This window comes from Salvia hispanica, chromosome 2 (assembly GCF_029641045.1).
Source record: "Salvia hispanica isolate PSC_SH4W2 chromosome 2, Shi_PSC_v1, whole genome shotgun sequence".
In the NCBI taxonomy this organism is placed as follows: domain Eukaryota; kingdom Viridiplantae; phylum Streptophyta; class Magnoliopsida; order Lamiales; family Lamiaceae; genus Salvia; species Salvia hispanica.
The window spans coordinates 39106006-39126183 of NC_142693.1; the positions used below are offsets into that span (position 1 = coordinate 39106006).

Below are 20178 nucleotides of genomic sequence, written 5' to 3' on the forward strand. Positions count from 1 at the left end.
AAGGAAATGGAAAAAAATGGTGAAATGTGGGTCCCACTTTTCTATATTAGTTTTATAATAATAAAATATAAGTATAACGATTTAGTTAAATGCATATTCAATTTCCTAAAATGAAAAAAAAAAAGTAAATGAGACTTTAAATCGCGAAATGACAAAATGAGATGGTTTTTCACGGACGAGAATACGTTGTTCTGGTATATTGGGTGACTTTGATTTCATATGGAGTATTTGGACTTCAAATCATTTTCAACATGTAGTATTTATCTGTGTCAATATGTCCGGACCGCTGAATTTTTATTCATGTTAACGAGACATAAGTTTGAAGCTGTACACGGGTTGGGCAAACTTCATTATTTATTGGAGGTTGGCATTAAATTTGCATGTTCTAAGTGATGGAAACATATATGATCCAGAGTGAGCAATAATTTGTGAATTAAGTTTGCACACCACACCACCACACGAGGGTTTTTACATAGTTTAACGATAGCAGAGCTGTCGAGATTCCAGTTGCCTCTATGAACAAGACAATCACTGACCATATCATTAAGGAGATTTATTTCAATGTAAACCCACGCTTTCAGAATTGTGGCAATAATGCACAAGAAATTTGTCTTTTCTGCTAATCGACAATTTCAGTCCATTCGTGTGGGTCGTGATGTGGATTCAGATCCTACCAGCTTATATTTTTTGAGATACACTCAGATTTTGAAGAATAATTAAATATGCGTTTTCTGCAAATTAATAGACGTGACGTGCCTAATAATGTCATGCCACTCGTGCAACGCGCACTTGCATGTGAAGTTATATGCTTAGGAAACTATTAAAGTAAAGTGGTATTGACGCACAACTTTCCCATTTTTAAAAGGAGTTTCTTGCACCAGTAAAAATGCACACTTTAACTTGTTCCGGGCAGGGGTTTCCGTGTGCACGCGTCCCTTCTTTCAACAAGATTTATAGTTTCCCACTTTTTGCAACCAATATTGCTAAGTAGGAGTGGCAAGAGAGGGGCCGAACCACAAAGACCATGGACCTACTCGAGATTGATTCTATGACACGGGGTTAGTTAGCTATCACGCTTTGAGCATTGGAGTATGGATCTAAACACTAGAGTGGGAAACTTAAACTTTAAAGCATGAGAACAGAAATTGGAGCTTAAACTAAACTAAGGGAGCATGAAATGAAATGTAATCTCAGCGTCGGAGTTGTCAATTCCTCCGCCGAGACTACAAAGCTAAGCTAAAATGATCTAAACATCTAAACTACCAATTGCGAAAAGCATCCAAGAAACACGAATAAATAAATCATCAACATGAAAGTAAATCAAAGCAGCAGTAAAGAAAGCAAGGATCCAACATCGGAGTCGTCAAATCTTCTGCCGGAGCCATTAAATCTAACTAGAAAGCATGGTATGAAGGAACTTCTAAAATGAAGGCGTCAATTCCATCGTCGAATCAACCAACACACTGTGAACTGCACTAAAGCATTGAAAACATAAAATTAAACCAAAGCTTCATAAAAACTGAAAATAAACCGAGATCCAACGGCAGAGTCATCAATTCCTCCGATGAACTCGGGATCTAACTACAGCATCTCGAAAGCAATAAATAAAGCAAGGATCCAACATCGGAGTCGTCAATTCCTCTGCTGAAACCATTTAAATCAAACTAGAAAGCAAGGTGGTGAAGGAGCTTCTAAAATGGAGGCGTCAATTCCACCGTTGAAACGACCAACACACTGTAAATTTGAACTAAAACATTGAAGACATGAAATTAAATGTAAACAGAAAATGAAATAACCAAAGCTTCAATAAATTGGAAATAAGCAAGGTCCAACGCCAGAGTCGTCAATTCCTTCGCTGAACCCATTAAATTTAACTACAAAGCGAGGTGGTGAATGAGCTTCTAAAATGGAGGAGTCAATTTCACCGTCGAAGCGACCAACACCATGTAAATCTACACTAGAGTCTTGAAAACATAGAATGAAAAATAATCTCGACGTCGGAGTCGTCAATTCCTCCGTCGGGGCTACGAAGTTAAGCTAAACTAAACTAAACTAAGCTAAGCTAAGAGAGCTTCCTACCTAAACTACCGTAGCGTTAAGCGCTCCTTTATTGTAGAAATTTCTATTTATAGAGCGGTTTCAATCTTCAACCCTAAGGTAACTTCTCGTCTGATTTGACCATTTTATCCTTGCAGTAATTTAGGCTGACCCATCAGATATGTCTTCATGTGGTGGCCTGATCAGCTCATGTCTTCATGTGTTGGCTTGATCAGCTCATGTCTTCATGTGTTGGCTTGATTCAACACATGCCTTCATATGGTGGCTTGATCAGCTTGTGTCTTCACTTGATCAACTTGTTGGCCGCCTGGTATTGTCAATTCACCTTCGCCCACTTGATCAACTTGCACCATCTGCTTGATCCAGCTTGATCAACTTAGCATGGCTGCCTAGCATTGTCATCCCATCTAGGCTCTCTTGATCAGCTTGTCTCCAACTGATCAATTTGTCCTTATATTTGGCCATTTTTTGCTCCTTTTCCGAATTGATCAAGTTAATCCTACACTTGCCGTTTTTTTCATTTTATAGCCCCTGCACATTCAAATTCACCACTTTTTCGTACATTATCAATCCGATTAGTGTATAATATCACCCAAAACCAATGCATGAAACGGACCTTATCGGTGCTGAATAAAAAAAGACAAAAATTCTATACCCTTAAGGAATAGAGTTGTCTTTTTGTTTCCAATTAGTAATAGGATTTTTGTTGCCTATATAGGCCTTATTGTTAGTTTTAATGTTAAATTTTGGAGAATTTAATAAACGAGTGGTGTTTATGTATTGATAAATGGTTTCGTTTCCCTTTAATGTTTGATCATTCTCGAGAGCCGAGGCATGAATGTACTCAACACTAGAGCCCTGATTCAACTGTAGCTTCTTATGCATCTTCTTTCACTTCATTTAGAGGAGTTAAACAACAACGGCAGCTCATTCATGTTAGCTGTCAGAATTATAATGCAATAATTTCTTCACAGACAACAAATGGCACTCGTGCGCGTGTGCTGTGCTTGCTAATAATGTGGATCACCCAAATTAATTTATTACTTAAAAATTGTTCAAATAGCCCTCTTGTCTCAACGCTTGGAAACATTGCACAAACCGCGCCACATTACTCGTCAATCCAGATCACCATCACATTCCCCCTCTCCACCACTATATATACAACACACTCTTCTCCCCCTTCTACATCATCAAAAACAAAAACAAAATGGCACTCTCACCTTTGAGATCAAAGTTCCTCCACCACAACCGCTCTCTTAGTTTACCTTCCAAATCATCATCATCATCCTCTCATCTTGATGTCAACATCTCCGGCTTCGAGGCCTCCTGTTCCTCACTGTCATCAATAGAGAGCAGCATCAAAGGCCTCAAAAACTTGTACACCTCCATCGACGATTTGCTTCTGCTTCCTCACATCCAACAAATCATCTCCCGCGCCGAATGGATTCACCAAGTGTTGGATGGCTACATCAGGCTCTTGGATGCCTCCTCCACAGCCAGAGATCTCATCTCAAGCACGAAGCAGCACGTGCAAGAGCTGCTCTCTGCGCTGCGGAGGAAGGATGCTGATGGCATCCGCTGCTATCTCAGCTCCACAAAGAAGTCAAAGAAGATCATCCAGAAATCTCTGAAGAGTTTCAGAAGCAAGTCCATTGTTGCAACCTTGGAGAAGGGAAGCGACGCGTGGGAGCTCGTGCAGAAGCTGAGCGATGCAGAGTCGATCACCGTTGCCACTCTTGAATCTCTGCTGGCCTACTTGATTGGGGGTAGGATGCAGAGTGGGTGGTCCTTGGTGGCCAAGCTGATGCACTCCAAGAAAGAGAGCAATTACTTCCATGGTGCTAATGAGTTTGAGAAGATGGAAGCCCTCTTGCAAATCAGCTTAGAAGGTGTGCAAGTTGAGGAGGTCATGACTCTATCTAAGGAGGTGGATTCCAGCATTCAGAATCTTGAGCAAGAGCTGGAATGCTTGTTTAGACAGTTGATTAGAACCAGAGTGTTACTCCTTAACATTCTTAACCACTAGCAAATTTTGTATATTCACAATATGTATATTCAATTTACTGGAAAAAAGAAACTATAGAGATTTCATCTACGTTGACATTGCCTGAATTTCAAATCATCCAACTCAATGCTCGTTTAGGCTTTTTCTGATTATTGTGCCAATGATGAAAAACATAAGAAGGAACAGTGTAGTATATTTCAAAGGTGAGTTCATATCAAATACAATTATGAAGAATAATCAAACCTCGGTTTACAAATTGAATTGATAACAGAACAGAAAATGAAATAAAAATTTATTCAATCTTTAACCAGACACCATTCTGCATAAGTTAAAAGATTTAAGATTATGCATATATCCTACCAGGCCATATTACATTTAGTTATCTATTGAAAATTTCAGTATTAATGAATTTACCTCAATAGTTTATTAATTAGGTCGAATAACAAGCACCGTGAGAGCCATCACCATTAAGTTAACACCTCAATAATGGTTCCTTATTTATGCCCGTGGTAACACAAACATAAAATCGGAAAATATGTATGTAGGCATGATTTTGTTAAAGTTCATATCTGATGAGTGCATAGAAAAAACGTGGTGTAGTTAATTAAACTGAATGATGTAAGTAGGAAGGGTCTGAGACGGAGGAAGGAAACCACAGCAATTAAGGCCACACGAGTGGATTCTAGTAGTTTAATGAAATAGGAGCTGTCAAGATTCCAGTTGCCTGTTCAGAAAAGACAAGCAAGGTGATGAACTTCAATGCCAATGTGCGTAGAAAAGGATTAAAAAATTGGGCAGGAAATTTGTCGTTTGTGATAATCGACAAGTTGAAACCATTCGTGTGCAGCTATGCAAGATCGTGAGCTTGATGCTAATCTTATTATACAATTGTTTTATGAGATACACTTGGGATTTTTTAGTTATATGGAAAAAGTGGTTTTGTCCTACTCAACCTGCCAAATAATGTACTTCTGCATGTGAAATCATGCTAACAAAACACTACATACGTTTTAGTACTATTGTACCACAACTTTTTTCAATTCCAACTCATTTATCTTTGATATTAGCTGGCGGTGCCCATGTGGATGACATAGAATTATTACAATTTCTTCCTAGACAAGACAGAACACAAATGGCACTCGTGTGCTAACTAATACCCCTCGAAATTTTCCTCACTTAAAAACTACTATTAGGTGCAGCAACTTGGTCCAAATGGTGGGAAACATTGCACAAACATCGCCACAATAATTTCTAAATCTAGATCGTAATCACATTACCCTCTCTTTCTAATATGAGTTCATGAGTCCTTCACCCCTATAAAATCTGAGGCAACCATAACTTTCTTGCTACTCTAACACACAAAAAAATAGCATTCTCACCACTAAAATTTAAAAAAAAAAATAGATTTGTCTGAATCAGTCACTATTTCCATGCTTAAATCATTGTTGTCCTCTTTGTTTGGACTAGGCAGAGTGGTGACATTCCAAGAAATGCGAAGATGCAGATTCGAATTTCAGAATAGTGTACAGGGAGAAGAGTTTATGAGGCTTTCGAAAGAGATAGACTCGACCATTTAGAATTTTATAGGAGAGCCAAAGAGCCAAAGAGATAGACACATTCTTAACAACTAGGCCTTTATGATATGGAAATTTTGTGTACATCATCTCTCTTGTACATGACAACATACTTAACTAGAAAAGAAACTACATAGTTTTCACTTTCATACAAATTGCCTGATTTGATAACAGTTGTACATGTTGCTCTGTCAACACAATGGTTATTCATACCTGATAGTCCGAACCTTAATCATCTAGGGGCATTAAGTAGGAATTTAAAAAAAATTACAATTATAGGATATTCTCACTTCCAGCAATTTCCGGCTAGCATCCGGAAATTGAGATCTTCGAGATCTTCTAAGAAATGTCGAGGAGAGGCTTGAAATGATTATACTAGTACTTAGAAAAAAATATTTCTAATAATTAGTTTTGCATATGTAATTTGTTTTTTTAATGATGCCAAATCGGCTTCTTAGTAATTTTGCACCATTATGAAAAGGTATTATGGTAATGTACAGTTTAATGCACTATAAAATTACATTCAACGTATACATTACGAGAAAGTTTAACGTTATTATTTCTGGAATCCAACATAAACTTTGATTTGGATCATCCTTTAAATTTTAATAACTTTAAATCAAAACGATATCATTTAGTCATATAAATCGTCACATTTAGTACATGTTTGGCGGTTTGGGCTACTAGTCCCCAAATTATCAAAATTACAGTGTCGCCTCATTGAAGTTAATACATGCATGCCGTGGAAAAAATGAACAATTGTGAAAATTTAACAATTAATGATTTCACATTCAAATTGTGGAAGGTGTAAGATAAACTAAAAATTCGACCAAATTTTATGATTTTATTTTCAATTTTCCTTACGTGCAAATAAAATACTATTCATCAACAATCTGCATAATCTGAAAGATAATTCAGATCCTACCACACTATTTTACAATTACTTTCTGAGATTTCCTAATGAAACATTTTTCTAATATCAGATCTTATTAGTAGTAAATTAATCATTATTGTTAATGGATGGGACAAAACTTGTCTGCAGATAATTAGTATCTCCAAGATTGTTGGCCTAATAGAAATATCCTGCAGAAAGGACAAAACTAAAAGTCAATCCATTTGTTAAAATTGCATGAAAAAAGAGAAACAAAAATCTCTAGGTTAGAATTTGAAGTTTACGTGCAAAATTTGGTACAATTATCCAACATCCGTATTAAGGTAGGAAATGGAAATCTTAAGTGAAAATATTTTTATGTAGAAGTTGAAGAAATGTAGCTCCAACGAACTGCAGAGAAGCAAGGCTGGCATTTTCTTTGTTGTTGAGGCAGAACAATAATGACTGTTTAATCATGTTTATTGTCCAATTAGTGTCTAATTATCAGTAGTTCAGCATTTCATAATCCAAGTAAGCTTAAACAACATAATTGTTTTGTGAAGGTAGGAGACAATAATGTATAGAAATTTATACAACATGTTTTCTCCTCAACTTGATTCTTGAGCAATATATAAACGAACTTCCCTTCTTGAAAACATCAAAAGCCTCATCGAATAACAGAGAAAGCTAAAATGGCCCTTCAGCATACGCGTTCTCGTAGCTTTCCTTGTGGATCACAAGAAGCTGCCATAGTCAAAGTTGATGAGAGTTTGCTCTCTGAGTCGACCCCTTCATCGTTGTCCTCTGTGGCTGACAGAATAAAGGGTCTCCAAAATCTGTACGAGAGCATCGATGATTTGCTTCTGCTGCCTCACATCCAAAGAAGCATTGCACATGAATGTCCACAGAAATGTGTGGATGAAATGATGGAGGGGTATATCATGTTGCTGGATGCTTGCGCAGCTGCTAAAGATGTCGTCTCAGTCGCAAAGAGAGACGCGCAGGAGCTTCTCTCTGGTGTGAGAAGAAGAACGCACGCAGAGGCCGCCTCCACCTATCTCTCATCAAGGAGGAAGTTGAGAAAGATGGTTCAAAAGGCCTCATTTTTGAGGAAGAAACAAAATTTGGGAAAGGGATACGAGATGAGGCCGGTGGAGAAGTTGCTGATGGATGCTAAATCAGCAACTTTAGGCATGATCAGCTCTCTCTTCTTCTACATGATGGGGACAAAGGCACACAGCAGTGGGTCTTTGGTAGCCAAGATCATGGAGTCGAAGAGAATCGAAGAAACAGAATTTACTAAGGTGGATGCTGCCCTAATGTCATTCATGCAAAATGGAGATGATGGTGTCAAATTTGATGATGTTTTGAAAAGCATGGAATGCAGCATTCAGATTGTGGAAGATGGGCTGGAATGCTTGTTCAGAAGGTTGATCAAAACAAGAGTTGTCCTCCTCAACATTCTTAGTCACTAACATCCATTTTTTGCTTGTATGAGAAAATTCATTGATTCATATAGATAGAGAAAGATATATACTTGTGTATTTCTTGCCAATTTTATAGAAAGAAGCCCAAATTACATTTTACTTCAACTTGTCTAGTTCCATAACAGTAACACAAAACGATTACAAAATAGGGTGCTGACTGGTGGTAGAGAAATAGTTCATGTTCATGTTAATAACCTCAAAATTGTGTTGAAAACATAGTTATACATTACTCAATTTTAACGTTTGTTACATAACTAAATTTATGTGCTAACATATAGAATTATGAATTATCTATTTCACTTTATAAACTCTAGCCAATAATGAATTATTAAGTCCAGCTAATAATGAAATATGAATGAAACAAAATAATAAAATTATGTTTAAACCATAAATAGATGGAATAAATCCGAACTAATCAATCATAATTAATAAAATTAATGCGTATGGCTCATAGGTAATCTTCACTAATTTTGTCTAATTCGAAGGCATTTTGGTGTTATATCCATGAGTCCATGACTATCAGTTCTTCACAAAATAGCGTTGCTTGAGCAATGAAAATAAAAGGAAAATGCTATTGGAGACAGAATAAGGAAATGTACATAGTCACTGGTGCAATTTCTGGGAGTCTTCATTAATGTCTGAAATCTTTGAGAAATAATTATACTACTATCATTACAACAACTTAGTATCTTCTAGCTAATAGATTTCTTAGGAATTTCATGGAACCTCCCATGTTGTCAGTGAAGACACAAACATGAATGATTGCATGACTTAATTTACTAATCTTAAAATTATTGTTTTTTGTTTATGTTGGTGGTCATTTTTTAAAGTAACAAGTAGCCCAAAAGGCCTAAACGTACAGATTATAAATACATTGATTGTCACATGTATGTTTGCTATCATTGAGGTGGAAATTAGAGGTAAGAGACTGTAAATGTTACCAATGTAGCCCACAAATGCTGATACGCTAATCATCAACTTTGCCTGCGGAAGTAGAGTAGAGGGGTTATAGTAGTAAATGATTTTATTCTATTTGTATATTAAGATTTGGAGTATATTTTAATTAATATTCCATCCGTTCCATAATAGTAGAGTCATTTTGCTATTTTGGTACGTTTCATAGTAGTTGAGTCATTTTCTTTTTTAGTAAAAGTCAAAACATTTCTTTTCACTTACTTTACTCTCTCTTACTTTATTCTCTCTTTATCTCTCTACATTTTTCTTTTCCTACTTTATTCTTTCTTTACTCAACTCACTTAACACAATTTTTCTTATTTTCGTGCCGAAAAGAAATGTCTGCACTACTATGGAACGGATGGAGTAATCTACTAATGAGAGGCTGTGGTATGTGGATCGATAGCTTACCCATAATTTAATACTATATCCACTAGAACAACTGCATAATGATTAATAATATTAATGATTTGAGTGACAAAAGGAAACTAGTATACTGATCAAAGCCCATAACATGAGATTTTATTTTAGAGTCTGCATGAAAATGCTAAAAAAGTAAAAATGTGCTAACTGGGAAGAAAATAAATATGGCTGCATTACATATATATAAAAACATACTTATGTTATGTGACTGAGATTGCAGTCTCCAAATATATCTCTACTAGCCCATAATTGTTTTGGGCCAATGGAGAAGATCTGGACTTTCACATTACAAATTTTGAGTTAGTGATAGTTTGATGGAAAATTTTGAAACTTAGCCCAAACAAGTCTAATGAATTACTACTATTACCTTGGCGCTGCTTCATGAATCTTCAACTCTTATCTAGTATTGCCTGATTTTGGTAGTAGTGTTAGTTTGAATTCAAACAAGGTTAGCCAATATGATAAATGCTGACTGGAGTGATTAATTTGCAGTTGTGTCTGAAGAAAATTAGCAAATTGGAAGGTAGGAACTTACTGTGCACATTTTACCTAAATACATTGGCATTAGACGTTTCTATCTAATCCAGGTCCCATGTAAACCGACGCCACATGCCTCTGAAGCCCTTGATTTTAGGCATCAACTGAAACTCTGTCTCCACCTTCCCTCGTATAAAAATCCCACTTCATCTGCACCATAATCCAACTTCCAAAACTCACGCCATCTACCATGATTACTGCCAAGAACCTCTCCAAGATGATCCACCAGTGGCACAAGCTCGCTGCTACACGCCGCAGGAGAGTCTTGCACCCAAGAAACGGCGACGTCTGCTGTGTTGCGCCATCGTCATACATGGACAAGGGCCACTTTGCAGTCTACACTGCTGACCAGAGGCGCTTTGTGGTTCCATTGGCCTATCTCAATGACCCTGTGTTCCGGCATCTGCTTGAGATGTCTGAAGAGGAGTACGGCCTGCCCTGTAACGGCCCTATTGTGTTACCTTGTGATTCGGTCTTCATGGACTACACCATCTGCCTCATCCGCAAAGGCCGCGCTGGAGATTTGCTTGAGTCCCTTGCCAGAAGCCGCTGCTCATCATCGTGCTTGCATCAATCACAGCATAACCACCACATGCTCATTCATTGATTGCCTGCAAAAGTAAACCATCAAAATTTGTGAACAAATGAGACAACATTCCAAGATCAATGAGTGGTTATGCATATGTAGCGAACCCCTGGCGTTGGATTTGTAGTTGTAATGTTTATTCATATTGTCAAGTTGATGGAAGAATCTTCATTATTCATCACCTGCATACTTCATTTATGTTTCTTCTGAATTTAGCCAATATAAACTGAATACTCAACGAGCAATGGCTTCGCCTTTGCAGTTCAAGTATATCTATCAGCTTCAATGTGTAAATCCAGAAATCTACAGGCCAAGAATTTCATGTTTGACTGAAAAAAATTAGATGATGTTTTCTGAATCTTCAAGGAGACAACCAGCTTGATCTAATGTACAGTGAGTTTCTATGTTTTCTGCCAAAAATAAAGAAAAAAATCATGAGTTCCTCTATTTTGTGGTGAGCAGTGAAGTGAGCCTGACAGTCAACCTAATCAGGCCCCTTCTGCTATCAAAACAATAACATAATGAAATGAGTCATCCTTCAAGCACACCATATATACAAAGGTGACCAACTTGCACATGGTATGAAATGAGTCATCCTACAACCAGCAGATTATATAATGTACCGGTAACCAGCTGGCATCGCAACTACTTCATCATGTCCACAATGTGGGCAAGAAGAGAAAGGTAAGATGGATGGTTAAATACAGACAAAGAGACCCTTCTCGACTCCTTAGCAACAACACATTTTTGAGTCCTTGTCTCTAACATTAATCCAGTCTTACAAGTACGGTAATAATATAAGCAAAACACCGGCATGGCCACCTCATGATCGCGAGAAGCTTGCAGTATATGAGAAATATTTTCTGTATCCTAAAACACCATACTAAGCTTCCAGGCAGGTGTGGCCACATGTTGGTGCTTGAGTATACAAAAAACAAAAGTAGCAATTCAGCTTTGGTGGTTTGAGCCACAAAATCCTGCCTGTTTGGTAGCCTCCCTAAACTGGCATGCTGGGCCTGAACTTGCCTTGTATTTGACATATGCCAAATTTCCCCACTCATTTAAGGATATTGCATCCTAATTATCATGCATCCACCACCATGAATAAGATTCACCATGTCCAGATTTTTCATTCATGTGGCTCTCACAAATTCCTGCAATCTAATAACTCAAATTTCTCAACAAAATCCACCTCTCATCTCCTTTATTTCCCCCAAACCGCACATGGCCTTGCAGCCATAAATACCAGAACTGAAAAAGGTAAAATTCAATGCTTTGTCTGCAATTGAATGTATCAGCAGACAGCAAACATGCACATTTCTCTCACACACAAATATTGATCAACATTTTGTTTCATGAATGTGTTACGTGTAAGAATGTAAAATATTCTACCCAACCATCAAATTAAAATTACCCACTTTTTCAAGTTAGGAAAATATTATTGTTTTCCTTCTTTTTGGTGCCACATATGCGCAGTGGTAACAAGTACACATTACAGACAGAAACCTCGTAGAATCCACAATTTTAAAGTATCCACTTTTTCTTGTTTGACTCAAAATATGGTCGGTAGAAAGATTCCTCTACCTGGTCACGACTACTGCATGAGAAACTGCTACTAACAATTTCATTGTAAATTATAAGAAATGGAATCTGCTTCTTTTTAAGATCCATTTCGTTGTTATTCGTCCGATAAAATTTGCAAATCCAAACCTATATTTTCGAGTTATCTTCATCCGAGGTCCGACATTAGGCATCTATATTCCAATCTCCGATGTAGTTTCTCTTATCCAACATCAAAGCACATAGTGTATACTAAATACTCCCATTTCAACTATATAAACAAACACTCGCTTACACTTTTCCACTCCCCACATTGTTTCTACTTTTGCTCAAACTACTACTTTAACCAAAATGGCAGACCAGACGAAGATCCCACAAGCCCCCACTGGAGTTCCTCTGGTGGAGACCCAAGACCACGGTTGTTTCGATTTTCTGACAAACAAGGGAGAGAAGAACACTGAAGATGTTGCAATGACAGATCCCAAAGAGGAGAAGCACACGCTCATGGATGAGCTTCGACGCACTCACAGCCAATCCAGCTGCGTATGTTTCACTACATCCTTTCATTGACAATGTGACTTTCCTAAATGCATGCATTTTGTTTTTTCTTTGTTTTTCAGTCTAGTGATGAAGAAGGCGGAGAGAGGAAGAAGAAAAAGGGGTTGAAAGAGGAGATCAAGGATATACTATCTAGCAAAAAAGAGGGAGAAGACATCGTCCCCATCCAAGAAGGAAATGCTGCTGTGGAGCAGCCCGAAGAGAAGAAGGGATTCCTGGAGAAGGTGATAGAGAAACTCCCAGGGCAGCACAAGAATGGTGACATAGAAACTCCTCCTGCTGCAACAGAGCATGAGCCGGGATGTGAGAATAACGAGAAGAAGGGCATAATAGACAAGATCAAGGAGAAGTTACCAGGACAACATAAGAAGAATGAAAATGAGGTCAAGAACTGATCCAGACAATGTACCTGTTACTAGAAACCTCCAATCCCATTTGTTTTTCTGTATTTCCTCTTCTGGCTTGTTAGTTTCCATTGTAAGTTGTTTTCCAGTTATTTGTACTCTACTTTTCTTCAGCTTTTGTGTCTTCAAATTGGGTCTTCTCTCAACAGTATCTCATGATCCAAAGCATTTTCATTTATTAAGTTATGTGATTGAAATGACAAGTTGATCATCCACTAATTTACTGATAATAAGCAATCGTACTTTAAACATGATTCACAGTATATCCCCCACCAAATCAGCAATTTCTTAAACAATAGGGTGTACCTATTGACCTCAATATAGGTGTATATTCTTATTTCTAACGTTAGATCAGCCTACAGGACCATGTCTTGTCTAGACTTGCAAAAAGGTTACTACAGATATATAATCGAAAAACAGGCATTCCCTTTCATAAATCCCTGACACATAAATCAAGCTAATAAACCTGGATGGGAACAACTCTGTCCTTATCAAAGGAGCTTCTGTTTTTGTCATCTAGTTTCACCTAATTACTGCCTTGTTACAAGGTTAGTTGATTGGTGAATTGTTTAATCCAATGTCAATTAATACTGACTCACATGAAAAATATTTAAGGTGTATAATCTGGGCAGTTTCAGTAAGTTCTGCAGTACTACAAAAATAAGAAATCAACCAGTAAACTAACCTGTGATCTTTGCTATGGCAACACATTCCTTTCTGTGAGCGTCTGCTCACCATCTACACCAAATTCGTCCCTCAACTGGTTGATGACATGCCAAGGCCTATAGTTTTTCTTGCATTCTCTGCTTGCGTTATGTTGCACTGTCAACAGACTATTGTGCCATTTCAGAACAGATAAATCAGTTCACTTCACTGTGCAGTAATTTCGCTGCTATGATAGTAGCGCTTTAAACTGAAGCAATGCTCAATATGTCTGTGTTCTTCATCAGTATCGGGAGCAATGATACTCACCCAGCGAATATGGAACAGGAGACGTGTTTTCCCTTCTTATATCATCATATTACAGGCACATCACAGTATGACCAGTCTTTCTTCCCATTAAATAATTTCTTTGGTAAAATCACTTCCCAATAAGATCAATATGATCTGTTATCATATGATACGATCCCACATCGGTTTCACACGAAAGTGTGGAATAGCATATAATAGGGAGTCAACCCTTTACCTTTGACCATGGTTTTGGGTTAAGTTAGGGCTTCCTATCTTATATGCTTATCATCATACCTTGTAGATGTGGTATAAACTGGGAGCAAGGCGATTCTCCGTCATAAATGTTCAACTGGTGGGTTGATGTCCGCATTCAAAACTGGTCCAATTCAACAAGAACAGGACCACTGGTTGCGATCCTCCATGAACGATCTTGTTCAGGCGTTCCACTCAGCACTCAACACCCTTATGCTTAATATCAGCACCCAGCTTCCAGGAATGAAGTACTCTCTCTCTTGGAAACATATATATACCAAATGACTTATAATGCCATCAATACTGCAAAATCCTAAGGTAAGAAATTAGCAACACCAAACTATAGTCTAATAAAAAAAACTGAATGCATGCACACATTACAAGAAAAGGAATTGGCTATGGCTGTAGCCGTACTACTACTCTTTTGGTTTCTTAGAATTGTTGCATAATTTCATGATGTTGAATAAACATGCTGCGGATATGGAAAGCTGAAAAGCACAAGGCTCTTGTAATTCAACAGCGCTATGCTGCCTTGACCGTCGGAATTAATTGTTCTGGGACATGTACCACCCAACACAGTTAGCCTCCTCTATAGCATCTGAAGCCATTTTATGTTCACCAATTAGTTTTGGTCTATCGGAACTCAAAAATCAGCAGACCGGCATGGATTTGTGTTTAGAGAACTGTACGAAATAAGTGAATTGACACATAAATCATGATTATGCGGTGGAGGATTGCTTACTACAACCTGAGTTTTTCAGTTTTTAATGTTTGGCTAGCTCTGATTCCACACATGGATAGTAGAAACAAATTTAAAACTGATAACTTATTCTCCATATGTGAAAACCAATACCGTAACATACAAACTTGTTGATCTATGATTTGTGTTAGCTCAAAGTTACTTGGAGCTTGTACAAATTAGAATCTCCTTAGTTGCAACTTGCAATTTAGTACCTTTATGTACCAAACAAGAATTATGTATAAAATCATATTTATGTACCATACAAGAACTGTGATACCACCTTCGAGAAACCTGTCCATCTGGCAGCTGAAGCACACTATACGGGTTACTGAGTTATTTTTCTCAACTGGAACTGGACAATAGTATTAGCAACCCCGTCGGGCTTGAACTTGTGATCAAAGAACTGAAGATCAACAGTGGAATTGTATAAAAGTAATGCAGATTATCATAGAAAATTAGAAATCACCAATGCATTCTTGTCTCAATAGTTAACAGTCAGGCATCCAGTACATTATTACGAACGCTGTTTTGAGATAGATTCAGAATGAACCAATCTAGTAAGTTGCGATGAAGTTTATAAATGGCAACCGATCTGCAGTTTGCTTTCATGTGTTCAGAAGGAACAAGTATGACAGAAGATCTGAAATCCAATCAACAAATATTAGTATTAATTAACAGAGAAAATGCAATCACTTCATTCGCCTCTCCACTATATATAAACATGTAAAGGAACCCTCACAAAAAAACTGTATGCAAGACCTAATCTTCACATCTCAGCAGAAGATGAGGAATAAGTTGCAGCGTGTGGAGAAGTCATTCAGATTTTCTTAAACAGTTTATGAAGATATATATGCAACCAAATTAGTCATACATATTAAAGTAACTGACCCTACCACTTACTATTGTAATAGGTAAACCAAGGAATCTAATTTTTAAAGAACATATGATAGATTCATGTTTTGGAGTATCCTATTGGCCTTATTATGTAAGATTGAGAATTAAAAAATGGATATCAATGATTTAACAAGGAAGTAGCTGTAAGTTACCTGGCTATGTAAAACACGATTCGCCGCTAGTATATTCTGAAAAGAGCTTTCACCATCTCAATTTTGGGGATATCCCTGTTACAGGTTTGGAGATATTCTTGTTTTCAACGTTAAATGAGGTAGAACCCATGGCACAATCTCGTCTATTTACCAGTGGTCATTAGTAACTACTATAATATATACCAATAACATTAATCTTTTCGGTCATAGAATTGGAGATCAACACAAACTTAAGCTACTATAATCAGTAACCAGCAATTTTGTCCTTATCAGAGACCAAATCCCATTATATCATTTGTTTTATCATCAATACTCTGTTGCTCTATTTGTAGCCATTTCACTTGTTATAAAGCACTAACTCTATTCAGCCACTCATGCAATGTCACAATCAACTGAAATTTCAAAATCTAGATATCTTAATAGGTCCCTCCGCCCAAACAAATCATTCTTTGGTATTAGAGAAAAGTTTAACTCCTTAGGCCTCACCAAACATTTAGCCCTATAAATAGTGCCAAGATAGTCAGCATGCACAGAAATAAGTTTGATCACAGATAAAGTCAAGATTATGATTCAACCTCGTCCTGTTATGGCCACAATAAGCATGCCCCTGTGTTTGTCCCTGCTGATCATCTGTGCCAATTTCATGCCTCATTTGGCTGATGCCACCAAAAAACTTGTTTTCATTCTTGGTGATTCAACAGTTGATGTTGGAACTAATAATTATATTTCAAGCAAGTTACGAGCAAATTTCCCCCACAACGGCGTTGATTTCCCCAAGTGCCAAGCAACTGGGAGGTTCAGCAATGGCTTCAACAGTGCTGATGAACTCGGTTAGTTTAAACGTAGATAACTACATATCCTAAGTTTTTGTACAGAATAAATGCATGCACATCTGCTAACATGTCGTGTTATGTTAATATTGCCTGCCTCAGCAAAACTTTTCCAGTTGAAGATGAGCCCACCTCCATTTCTGTATCTTCTTACGCTTGGATCTGGATTGCAGAAGGAACTCTGCAAAGGCGTAAACTTTGCCTCTGGGGGTGCTGGACTCCTAGACATAACAAATATTAACAATGTAAGGAATTTACTTGCTTGATTGTGAGGATTCAGTTTTAATGTTGCAATCTCTGATATTTTCTGTTCATGCCCCCATTGCATTGGAACATCAACAGACAGTGCCCTTATCGGAACAGATCAATCAGTTCACTACAGTGCGCAATAATTTCACTGCCATGAAAGGCGAAAATGCGACTGAAGTAATTCTCAATAAGTCTTTGTTCTTCATCAGTGTCGGGAGCAATGACATTTTTGGTTATTTAAACAGAAGTGATACGACACCTCCAGGCACCTTCATCACCATGATGCTATCAGCATATTCTCAACACATCACTGTAAGTTTCTTGGTATACTAGCCTCCAAACATACAAACAAATCACCAATCCTTTCACTTTAAACTGATTGCATTGGGGTGGTGCCAGACGTTGTACCAACTTGGAGCAAGAAAATTCGGAATCATAAGCGTTCCACCAATAGGTTGCTGTCCATTTTCAAGACTAATCCAATTGAACTTCACCAGCACCAACGGCTGCTTCCCTCCAATGAACGATATTGCTCAGGCATTCCACTTAGCCCTCGACGGCCTTTTACTCAACATCAGCTCACAGCTTCCTGGAATGAAATACTCTCTTGGGAACTCATTCAATATGACTCTTGATGTCATCAACGCGCCAAAAAATTTCTGTGAGAATTCATCATATTCTCGCCATGTTTAAATTAAAAAAACAAGCATAAAAGTAAGAAAGAACAGAGGATAGATAAGTCTAACATCTTCTATTGCTCCTACTGTAGCACTATTCGGAACAGTGGATAAAGCATGCTGCGGGCATGGAACTTTGAATGCTGAAGGGCCTTGCAACAAATCAGCATCGCTTTGTCCAGACCGCGGAAGGTATCTGTTCTGGGACATGTTCCACCCAACTCAGGAAGCCTCGTACCTCGCTGCTCAAGAACTCTATAACGGCTCAACTTATGTGTCACCGATCAGCTTTAGTCAGCTGGAACAGGACAACTAGCTATATATATACATATCTAGTATATGTTTATAATAAGTAGCATTTCCAAAATGTCGTGATTTTGTGTTAATGTTCATTAGCATATATGATTGAATCGAAATCTGTTTTGATTACACAATTTCCTGTAACTTTGAATAATATCAATGTACAAGCTCTGAGCACAGAAAAGAGCAAATCTTTTATGAATAATTGGACTATTGAATAAAGTTCTGTAATCTTCTGATAGCTGGAAGTATATCTTCACGGGTAAAAACAAGAGATGGGAAAGGGGATAATCAAGGATTATTATTGATACTTACAATACAACTAGTGTGTGAATACCTATACGATCTTGGATGAATCAAATCATCTCCGCGCATACCTAATCGCATGGCGTCTCAGCCACAGCTGATACATCAACATGTTGAAAGCATCCATCACCTGCGCCTCCTCGTTCCACACCAAATGCTTGCTCGCAGCCACAACCATTTCTCTCATCTCCGCAATCTTCTCCTCGCTTACCTCCGATAAAATCTGCTTCAGCCGCTTAGCGCCGCTGTGCGGCACTGCCACCACTAGAGCGAGATCAGACCATTTCAAAACATCCATCAACGGCAAGTCCTGAATCGGACGGTCCACGATCAGCACCGGCACGCAGCCGGACGCCATCGCCTCCACTATCCCGGCCACCTCCCCGTGATACAGAAATAAACAGAATTTACTCTCTCTGAAGCTCCGAGAGGACTCCAATTGCTTATTTCTGTCCTCGATCACAAAATCGGAATCCAATTTCAACTCGTTGACCAAATTCAGCTCCGTCTCCCCGTCCCATCGCAAGTAGCCTAAAATCGAAGCCTCGGTGGAATTGTCCGCGGCGTGGAAGAGGTCGAGCGGCGATCGGACGGAAGGAGGCAGCGTGATGTCCTTGTGCGGGATGAAGTAGCCGGAGACGACGGGGAAAATGGAAATTTGGATGGAATTCTTCTTGAGCTCGAGAATGTTGCGGTCGGAAGAGTAGTCAATTCCGGCGGGGGAGAGGAAGAAATGATCGGCGCCTAGGGTTCGGTTCCAGTAGGGAAAGTCGGTGCGGAGCTCTCTGACGACACGCGCCATAGAGCGCGTGGAGATGTCGGGGGAGAAGGGGACGAAGAAGAGGTGCGCGTGTTCGGGGTCGTGGGTGAGGAAGGGGCTGCGGAGGAGGGAATTGTAGAAGAGAGAGGCGGGGGCGTCGGGGAATTCGAAAGGGGTGTAAGGGGTGCAGATGAAAACTTTGAAAGTTGTTAGCATGTTTTGGTAGTTCTGGAGAAGTGTCGTTGGGGAGAGGTATGGGGACGGTGCGGCGGTGGAAGGTGGAAGGAGGAGGACGGCGAGGAAGAGGGAGAGTATTGCTGCCGCCGCTGCCATGGTAGGTATTGTTTGGTTAATCAAAGCCAGGTGATACTTTTCCAGTTTTCTGTGTGTTGATATTTGTGTTGTGTGCGAAACTGTCAAACATGGAATTAAGTTGGTCGCCTTTTTTTTTACTTTTATTACTATCATTAAATCATCATTACTATGATTATAATTTCAAATAACAGAGCAATGAATACTATGAAGACTACATAAATCCATTGCGAGCTTTTATGTTATATGATGATGAACATCATTTTGGGAGTCATGAGTAATATCACCAATTTTTTGTTTGAATTTTTGATCGGACAGCTTGAAGTCAAAATTTTAGTATTAAAGCAAAAGATAAGAATTAGGTAGAGTGTGAGATTGACGATCTGATTACTTGTAAATAGTAGCGGATCCTGAAACTTTTAATTATAGTAATCAAAATATTTATATAATACTGACATAAAAGGGTGGTGATCCATTGCTAAAGTAATTCAAAATTGAGACCAATCTCTGTTATTAGATAGGGAGATTTAATGGTTGAACTAATGTCAAAGTGATTATAATATAAATTTAAATAATAATTAAATAAATTTAAAGAGTATTACTGTAAATTCATAAATATAGTACTTCTTTAATCTCATTCAAGATGACCATCTTTCCTTTTTTGTTTATCCCAATAAAGATGACCATTTTTCAATTTTGGAAATAACTATCTCCTATCTCTCGTCATTAAAATATT

The 20178-nt window shown here is 38.1% G+C and overlaps 6 protein-coding genes across 6 annotated transcripts; 5 read left to right on the forward strand and 1 right to left on the reverse strand.

Moving 5' to 3' along the window:
- Window positions 1-3240: 3240 nt before the first annotated feature.
- LOC148932371 (uncharacterized) lies at window positions 3241-4153 on the forward strand. Its single transcript, XM_089063575.1, has one exon. The coding sequence runs from the start codon at window positions 3266-3268 to the stop codon at window positions 4082-4084; it is 819 nt and encodes a 272-aa protein (XP_088919701.1). The 5' UTR covers window positions 3241-3265; the 3' UTR covers window positions 4085-4153.
- A 2932-nt stretch (window positions 4154-7085) lies between these two features.
- Window positions 7086-7983, forward strand: LOC125194824 (uncharacterized). The gene has a single exon (XM_048093043.2). It carries the CDS (start codon window positions 7201-7203, stop codon window positions 7981-7983), a length of 783 nt encoding a protein of 260 aa, XP_047949000.2. The 5' UTR covers window positions 7086-7200.
- Window positions 7984-8822: 839 nt separating this feature from the next.
- Window positions 8823-10699, forward strand: LOC125216012 (auxin-responsive protein SAUR68-like). Its single transcript, XM_089063576.1, has one exon. The coding sequence runs from the start codon at window positions 10100-10102 to the stop codon at window positions 10514-10516; it is 417 nt and encodes a 138-aa protein (XP_088919702.1). The 5' UTR covers window positions 8823-10099; the 3' UTR covers window positions 10517-10699.
- A 1370-nt stretch (window positions 10700-12069) lies between these two features.
- On the forward strand, window positions 12070-13130 carry LOC125216003 (uncharacterized). Its single transcript, XM_048117603.2, has 2 exons — window positions 12070-12598; window positions 12676-13130. The coding sequence occupies exons 1-2, from the start codon at window positions 12407-12409 to the stop codon at window positions 13006-13008; spliced, it is 525 nt and encodes a 174-aa protein (XP_047973560.1). The 5' UTR covers window positions 12070-12406; the 3' UTR covers window positions 13009-13130.
- A 3327-nt stretch (window positions 13131-16457) lies between these two features.
- On the forward strand, window positions 16458-19313 carry LOC125216022 (GDSL esterase/lipase At5g55050-like). Its single transcript, XM_048117627.2, has 5 exons — window positions 16458-16838; window positions 16941-17083; window positions 17181-17399; window positions 17487-17748; window positions 17857-19313. Exons 1-5 carry the CDS (start codon window positions 16574-16576, stop codon window positions 18078-18080), a joined length of 1113 nt encoding a protein of 370 aa, XP_047973584.2. The 5' UTR covers window positions 16458-16573; the 3' UTR covers window positions 18081-19313.
- LOC125215994 (putative glycosyltransferase At5g11130) lies at window positions 18236-19536 on the reverse strand. The gene has a single exon (XM_048117590.2). The coding sequence runs from the start codon at window positions 19461-19463 to the stop codon at window positions 18426-18428; it is 1038 nt and encodes a 345-aa protein (XP_047973547.1). The 5' UTR covers window positions 19464-19536; the 3' UTR covers window positions 18236-18425.
- Window positions 19537-20178: the final 642 nt, after the last annotated feature.

Coding starts and splice junctions, on each gene's coding strand:
- LOC148932371 (XM_089063575.1), top strand. CDS start 3,266: ATGGCACTCTCACCTTTGAGATCAAAGTTCCTCCACCACAACCGCTCT.
- LOC125194824 (XM_048093043.2), top strand. CDS start 7,201: ATGGCCCTTCAGCATACGCGTTCTCGTAGCTTTCCTTGTGGATCACAA.
- LOC125216012 (XM_089063576.1), top strand. CDS start 10,100: ATGATTACTGCCAAGAACCTCTCCAAGATGATCCACCAGTGGCACAAG.
- LOC125216003 (XM_048117603.2), top strand. CDS start 12,407: ATGGCAGACCAGACGAAGATCCCACAAGCCCCCACTGGAGTTCCTCTG. Junction 12,599..12,675: donor CTCACAGCCAATCCAGCTGC/GTATGTTTCACT, acceptor TTTGTTTTTCAG/TCTAGTGATGAAGAAGGCGG.
- LOC125216022 (XM_048117627.2), top strand. CDS start 16,574: ATGATTCAACCTCGTCCTGTTATGGCCACAATAAGCATGCCCCTGTGT. Junction 16,839..16,940: donor CAACAGTGCTGATGAACTCG/GTTAGTTTAAAC, acceptor TGCCTGCCTCAG/CAAAACTTTTCCAGTTGAAG. Junction 17,400..17,486: donor CATATTCTCAACACATCACT/GTAAGTTTCTTG, acceptor GGGTGGTGCCAG/ACGTTGTACCAACTTGGAGC.
- LOC125215994 (XM_048117590.2), bottom strand. CDS start 19,463: ATGGCAGCGGCGGCAGCAATACTCTCCCTCTTCCTCGCCGTCCTCCTC.